This window comes from Platalea leucorodia, assembly GCF_965183815.1.
Source record: "Platalea leucorodia genome assembly, contig: HAP1_HAP1_SCAFFOLD_232, whole genome shotgun sequence".
In the NCBI taxonomy this organism is placed as follows: Eukaryota; Metazoa; Chordata; class Aves; order Pelecaniformes; family Threskiornithidae; genus Platalea; species Platalea leucorodia.
In genome coordinates this window covers 69,478-76,666 of record NW_028121332.1, presented here as the reverse complement: position 1 = coordinate 76,666, position 7,189 = coordinate 69,478, and the positions used below count along the sequence as shown (strand labels likewise).

The 7,189-nt window shown below is 69.4% G+C and overlaps 1 protein-coding gene across 2 annotated transcripts; it reads left to right on the top strand.

Annotated features, from left to right (window-relative positions):
* Positions 1 to 5,290, top strand: EMP3 (epithelial membrane protein 3 (MAM blood group)). 2 transcript variants are annotated; one of them, XM_082338768.1, is made up of 5 exons: positions 1 to 79; positions 316 to 401; positions 2,812 to 2,914; positions 4,005 to 4,093; positions 4,938 to 5,290. In XM_082338768.1, exons 2-5 carry the CDS (start codon positions 324 to 326, stop codon positions 5,163 to 5,165), a joined length of 498 nt encoding a protein of 165 aa, XP_082194894.1. In that variant the 5' UTR covers positions 1 to 79; positions 316 to 323; the 3' UTR covers positions 5,166 to 5,290. The 2 variants fall into 2 exon arrangements, with proteins under 2 accessions (XP_082194894.1, XP_082194895.1); XM_082338769.1 differs by having other exon boundaries at positions 3,953 to 4,093; positions 4,938 to 5,148.
* Positions 5,291 to 7,189: the final 1,899 nt, after the last annotated feature.

Below are 7,189 nucleotides of genomic sequence, written 5' to 3'. Positions count from 1 at the left end.
GGGGCGTGGCCCCCGTAAGGGTTCAAATCGCGCAGGCGGACGCCCGGGTTCCCCCAAAAGCGAGGGAGGGGGTCGAAAGGTGGGAGGGGGTTGGGGGTGGGGGTGGGGGGGTGGGGGAGGGGTGGGGATCCCCCCCTCCCCCAACTCCTGGGTGCCCCTCCCCCCGCCCCCTCCCCCGCCGCCACATCTGGAGGGAGACATCTGGAAGGCGGCGGGGTGGGGGGGAGGGGGGGGGGTGGGCGGGAAAGGGGGGCTGGGGGTGGGGGGAGGGGTGGGGGTCTCGCTCACCCCACGCCTCCCCCTCCCCCGCCCCAGCTCCCGCCATGAGCTTCCTCCTCTTGGCCGTCACCGCCCTCCACGTCCTCGTCCTCCTCCTCCTCTTCGTCGCCACCCTCGATAAGGTAGGGGCGCCCCCGCCCCATAGCGGGACCCACGGCGGGACCCACGGCGGGGGATCCGGGCGGCCGGGACCCATAGCGGGACCCATAGCGGGGGATCTGGGTGGCCGGGACCCATAGCGGGACCCACAGCGGGGGATCTGGGCGCCCCCGACCCATAGCGGGACCCATAGCGGGGGATCTGGGTGGCCGGGACCCATAGTGGGACCCACAGCGGGGGATCTGGGAGGCTGGGACCCATAGCGGGACCCACAGCGGGGGATCTGGGCGGCCGGGACCCATAGCGGGACCCACAGCGGGGGATCTGGGCACCCAGGACCCATAGCGGGACCCATAGCGGGGGATCTGGGTACCCAGGACCCATAGCGGGACCCATAGCGGGGGATCTGGGCGGCCGGGACCCATAGCGGGACCCACGGCGGGGGATCTGGGCAGCTGGGACCCATAGCGGGACCCACAGCGGGGGATCTGGGTGGCCGGGACCCATAGCAGGACCCACAGCGGGGGATCTGGGTACCCAGGACCCATAGCGGGACCCATAGCGGGGGATCTGGGAGGCCGGGACCCATAGTGGGACCCACAGCGGGGGATCTGGGCGGCCGGGACCCATAGCGGGACCCATAGCGGGGGATCTGGGCGGCCGGGACCCATAGCGGGACCCACGGCGGGGGATCTGGGCAGCTGGGACCCATAGCGGGACCCACAGCGGGGGATCTGGGTGGCCGGGACCCATAGCAGGACCCACAGCGGGGGATCTGGGTACCCAGGACCCATAGCGGGACCCATAGCGGGGGATCTGGGAGGCCGGGACCCATAGTGGGACCCACAGCGGGGGATCTGGGCGGCCGGGACCCATAGCGGGACCCACAGCGGGGGATCTGGGCGGCCGGGACCCATAGCAGGACCCACAGCGGGGGATCTGGGTGGCCGGGACCCATAGCGGGACCCATAGCGGGGGATCTGGGCGGCCGGGACCCATAGCGGGGCCCACAGCGGGGGATCTGGGTGGCTGGGACCCATAGCGGGACCCATAGCGGGGGATCTGGGAGGCTGGGACCCATAGCGGGACCCACGGCAGGGGATCTGGGTGGCCGGGACCCATAGCAGGACCCACAGCGGGGGATCTGGGTACCCAGGACCCATAGCGGGACCCACAGCGGGGGATCTGGGTGGCCGGGACCCATAGCGGGACCCACAGTGGGGGATCCGGGCGGCCGGGACCCATAGCGGGACCCATAGCGGGGGATCTGGGCGGCCGGGACCCATAGCGGGACCCATAGCGGGGGATCTAGGCACCCAGGACCCATAGCGGGACCCACGGCGGGGGATCCGGGCGGCCGGGACCCATAGCGGGACCCATAGCGGGGGATCCGGGCGGCCGGGACCCATAGCGGGACCCACAGCGGGGGATCTGGGCGGCCGGGACCCATAGCGGGACCCATAGCGGGGGATCTGGGCAGCCGGGACCCATAGCGGGACCCACAGCGGGGGATCTGGGCAGCCGGGACCCATAGCAGGACCCATAGCGGGGGATCTGGGCAGCTGAGACCCATAGGAGGACCTATAGTGGGACCCATAGCAGGACCCATAGCAGGGGATCTGGGAGGCTGGGACCCATAGCGGGACCCACAGCGGGGGATCTGGGCAGCCAGGACCCATAGATCACCCCACGGCAGGGGACCCAGGCATCTCAGCCCCATAGATCACCCCACAGCAGGGGACCCAGGCATCTCAGCCCCATAGATCACCCCACAGCAGGGTGCCCAAGCATCTCAGCCCCATAGATCACCCCACAGCAGGGTGCCCAGGCATCTCAGCCCCATAGATCACCCCACAGCAGGGGACCCAGGCATCTCAGCCCCATAGATCACCCCACAGCAGGGTGCCCAAGCATCTCAGCCCCATAGATCACCCCACAGCAGGGTGCCCAGGCATCTCAGCCCCATAGATCACCCCACAGCAGGGGACCCAGGCATCTCAGCCCCATAGATCACCCCACAGCCGGGGACCCAGGCATCTCAGCCCCATAGATCACCCCACAGCAGGGGACCCAGGCATCTCAGCCCCATAGATCGCCCCACAGCAGGGGACCCAGGGGGCTGGGACCCATAGATCACCCCACAGCAGGGGACCCAGGCATCTCAGCCCCATAGATCACCCCACAGCAGGGGACCCAGGGGGCTGGGACCCATAGATCACCCCACAGCAGGGGACCCAGGCATCTCAGCCCCATAGATCACCCCACAGCAGGGTGCCCAAGCATCTCAGCCCCATAGATCACCCCACAGCAGGGCACCCAGGCATCTGGCACCCATAGATCGCCCCACAGCAGGGGTCCCGGGGGGCCGGGCCCCACGGCTCGCCCCACGGCGTGCCCCACGGCGCGCCCCACGCCTGCCCCGTCCCCCCGCAGGCGTGGTGGGTGCTGCCGGACGCGGAGACGCTGAACCTCTGGTACGACTGCGCCCTCCAGAACGGCACCCGCGGCTGGGTCTGCGCCGGCGTCGCCGACACCCGTGAGGAGCCGGGGGGCGGCGGGGGGCGGGGGGGGTGTGGGGCGCGGGGGGCACGCGGCACCTGTGGGGGATGGGGGGACATGGGGCGCTTGTAGGGCACCCAGCACCCGTGGGGCACCCGGCACCCGTGGGGCACCCATGGGGCACATACAGGGCACCCAGCACCCGTGGGGCACCCGTGGGGCACCTGTGGGGCACACACGGGGCACCCAGCCCCTATGGGGCAGGTGTGGGGCACCCATGGGCCACCCGTGGGGCACACATGGGGCACCCAGCCCCTATGGGGCACCCATGGGGCACATGTAGGCCACACACGGGGCACCCAGCCCCTATGGGGCAGGCGTGGGGCAGGCGTGGGGCAGGCGTGGGGCAGGTGTGGGGCACATGTGGGGCACACACGGGGCACCCAGCCCCTATGGGGCACCCATGGGGCACATGTGGGGCACACACAGGGCACCCAGCCGCTATGGGGCACCTGTGGGCAGGCGTGGGGTGGCGTGGGTCAGCCGTGGGGCAGCGTGGGGAGCCGTGGGTCAGCCGTGGGGCGGCGTGGGGCGGTGTGGGTCAGCCGTGGGGCGGTGTGGGGCGGTGTGGGGCGGTGTGGGGCGGCGTGGGGCAGCCGTTGGGCGGTGTGGGGCAGGCGTGGGTCAGCCGTGGGGTGGCGTGGGGCAGTGTGGGGCGGCGTGGGGCGGTGTGGGTCAGCCGTGGGGCGGTGTGGGGCGGTGTGGGGCGGTGTGGGGCGGCGTGGGGCAGCCGTGGGGCAGCGTGGGGAGCCGTGGGTCAGCCGTGGGGCGGCGTGGGGCGGTGTGGGTCAGCCGTGGGGCGGTGTGGGGGCGGTGTGGGGCGGTGTGGGGCGGCGTGGGGCAGCCGTTGGGCGGTGTGGGGCAGGCGTGGGTCAGCCGTGGGGCGGCGTGGGGAGCCGTGGGGCGGCGTGGGTCAGCCGTGGGCAGCCGTGGGTCAGCCGTGGGGCGGCGTGGGGCGGCGTGGGGCGGTGTGGGGCAGCCGTGGGGCGGCGTGGGGCTGACGGCCTCTCCCCAGCCGGGCTGCGGGCCGTGCAGGGGCTGATGGTGGGCGCCCTCCTCCTCTCCAGCGGCGCCTTCGCCCTCTTCCTCTGGCAGCTGCAGGCGGGGCCCCGCGGGCGCCTCTTCGCCGCCTCGGGGGGCACCCAGCTCCTGGCAGGTGGGTGCACCCCGCCCCCCCCCCCCGGGGGGCCCCCCAAATCCCCTGGGGGCCCCCCAAACCCCTGGGCCCCCCCCCCGGGTCCCCCCCAAACCCCCGGGTCCCCCCCAAATCCTTGGGTCCCCTGGGTCCCCCCTGCACCCCTGGGTCCCCCCCCGGGTGCCCCCCAAACCCCTGGGTCCCCCCTAAATCCATGGGTGCCCCCCTAAATCCCTGGGTCCCCACCCTGGGTCCCCTGGGTGCCCCCCATCCCCTGGGTCCCCCCCAGACCCCTGGGTGTCGTCCCCCCCCCCCAAACCCTGGGTCCTCCCCTGCACCCCTGGGTGCCCCAAACCCCTGGGGCCCCCCCAAATCCTTGGGTCCCCTGGGTCCCCCCCTGCACCCCTGGGTCCCCCCCCGGGTGCCCCCGAATCCCCTGGGACCCCCCCAAACCCCTGGGTCCCCCCCAAATCCTTGGGTGCCCCGGGCCCCCCCTGCACCCCTGGGTCCCCCCCAAACCCCCGAGTCCCCCCCAAATCCTTGGGTCCCCTGGGTCCCCCCCTGCACCCCTGGGTCCCCCCCCGGGTGCCCCCAACCCCTGGGTCCCCCCCAGACCCCTGGGTCCCCCCAAACCCCCGGGTCCCCCCCAAATCCTTGGGTCCCCTGGGTCCCCCCCCGGGTGCCCCCGAATCCCCTGGGACCCCCCCAAACCCCTGGGTGCCCCCCAAACCCTGGGTCCCCCCCAGACCCCTGGGTCCCCCCCCAACCCCTGGGTCCCCCCCAAACCCTCGGGTGCCCCCAACCCCTGGGTCCCCCCCCCGCACCCCCGGCCCCCCCGGCCCCCCCCTGACGCGGCGCCGCGCAGGGCTGGCGGCGCTGGCGGGGGCGGGGCTGTACGCGGCGCAGGGCGGGCGCCCGCCCGGGGGCGGCTTCGGCCACTGCTTCGGCCTGGCCTGGCTGGGCGGCGGCCTCGCCCTGGCCAGCGGCCTCACCTACCTGCGCCTGCGCAAGCGCGACTGACCCCGCCCCGCCCCGCCCCGCCCCGCCCCGCCCCGCCGCGCCCCGCCGCGCCCCGCCCCGCCGCGGCCGATGACATCGTCGACGGCATGGAAACGGCCGGTGACGTCGCCGACGGGGCGCCGGCGTGGCCAATCACATCATCAACGGCGCCGGCGTGGCCGATGCCATCACCGACGGCGCCAACGTAGTCAATGACGTCACCAACGGCGCCAATGGGGCCAATGACATCATCGACGGCACCAATGGGGCCAATGACATCATCAATGACGCCAACGTGGCCAATGACATCGCCAACAGAGCCGGCATGGCCAATGACATCGCCAACAGCACCAATGGGGCCAATGACATCATCAACGGCACCAGCGTAGTCAATGACATCATCAACGGCGCCAATGGGGCCAATGACATCATCGACGGCACCAATGGGGCCAATGACATCATCAACGGCACCAATGGGGCCAATGACATCACCAACAGAGCCGGCATGGCCAATGACATCGCCAACAGCACCAATGTGGCCCATGACATCATCAAGGGCACCAATGGGGCCAATGGCATCACCAACAGCATCAAAGTGGCCAATGACATCATCAATGGCGCCAACGCGGCCAATGACATCAGCAACAGCACCAACATAGTCAATGACATCATCAACAGGGCCAGCGTGGCCAATGACATCATCAACGGCATCAAAATGACCAATGACATCGCCAACAGCACCAATGTGGCCAATGACATCATCAATGGCACCAATGGGGCCAATGACATCACCAACAGCATCAAAGTGGCCAATGACATCATCAATGGCGCCAACCTGGCCAATGACATCGCCAACAGCACCAACGTGGCCAATGACATCATCAACGGCATCAAAATGGCCAATGACATCACCAACAGCATCAAAGTGGCCAATGACATCATCAACAGCGCCAACGTGGCCAATGACATCGCCAACAGCATCAACCTGGCCAATGACATCACCAACAGCACCAGCGTGGCCGATGACATCGCCAACAGCACTGATGTGGCCGATGACATCATCAACAGAGCCGGCATGGCCAATGACATCATCAACGGCATCAAAATGGCCAATGACATCATCAACGGCACCAGTGTGACCAATGACATCACCATCGGCACCAACATGGCCAATGACATCACCAACAGCACCAGCGTGGCCGATGACGTCACCAATGCCGCCAACCTGCTCAGTGACATCGTCAATGACATCACCAACGTCACCAGCACAGCCAACGGCACAATCGACGGCACCGGCACAGCCAGTGACATCACCGACAGGGCCAGTGACATCACCAGCATGGCCACCAGCGTCACCGGTGACACCAGCACAGCCAGTGACATCACCGACAGGGCCAGTGACATCACCAGCATGGCCACCAGCGTCACCGGTGACACCAGCACAGCCGATGACATCACCGACAGGGCCAGTGACATCACCAGCATGGCCACCAGCGTCACCGGTGACAGCACCACAGCCGATGACATCACCGACGCCATCAGCAAAGCCACTGAGGCGGTCGCCAGCCCCCGCCCCCAAACCGCACCAGCGCAGCGCAGGCAGGGTGACGTCACAGCGCAGGCAGGGTGACGTCACAGCGCAGGCAGCACGGCCCGGCTGCGAGGCCATGATGTCACCGCTCGGCCAGGATGTCATGACGTCACCCTGCCGGGGCTGTGATGTCACCGTGCTGTGTTTGTGACGTCACCCTGCCGGGGCTGTGATGTCACCGTGCTGTGTTTGTGATGTCACCCTGTTGTGCTCATGACGTCACCCTGTTGTGCTCATGACGTCACTCTGCCGTGGCTGTGATGTCACCCTGCCGTGGTTATGATGTCACCCTGCCGGGGCTGTGATGTCACTCTGCTGTGGTTGTGATGTCACCCTGCCGGGGCTGTGATGTCACCGTGCTGTGTTTGTGATGTCACCCTGTTGTGCTCATGACGTCACCCTGTTGTGCTCATGACGTCACTCTGCCATGGCTGTGATGTCACTCTGCCGTGGTTATGATGTCACCCTGCCGCGGCTGTGATGTCACCCTGCTGTGGCTGTGATGTCACCCTGTTGTGCTCATGACG

Coding starts and splice junctions, on each gene's coding strand:
- EMP3 (XM_082338768.1), top strand. CDS start 324: ATGAGCTTCCTCCTCTTGGCCGTCACCGCCCTCCACGTCCTCGTCCTC. Junction 402..2,811: donor TCGTCGCCACCCTCGATAAG/GTAGGGGCGCCC, acceptor GTCCCCCCGCAG/GCGTGGTGGGTGCTGCCGGA. Junction 2,915..4,004: donor CGCCGGCGTCGCCGACACCC/GTGAGGAGCCGG, acceptor CCTCCTCTCCAG/CGGCGCCTTCGCCCTCTTCC.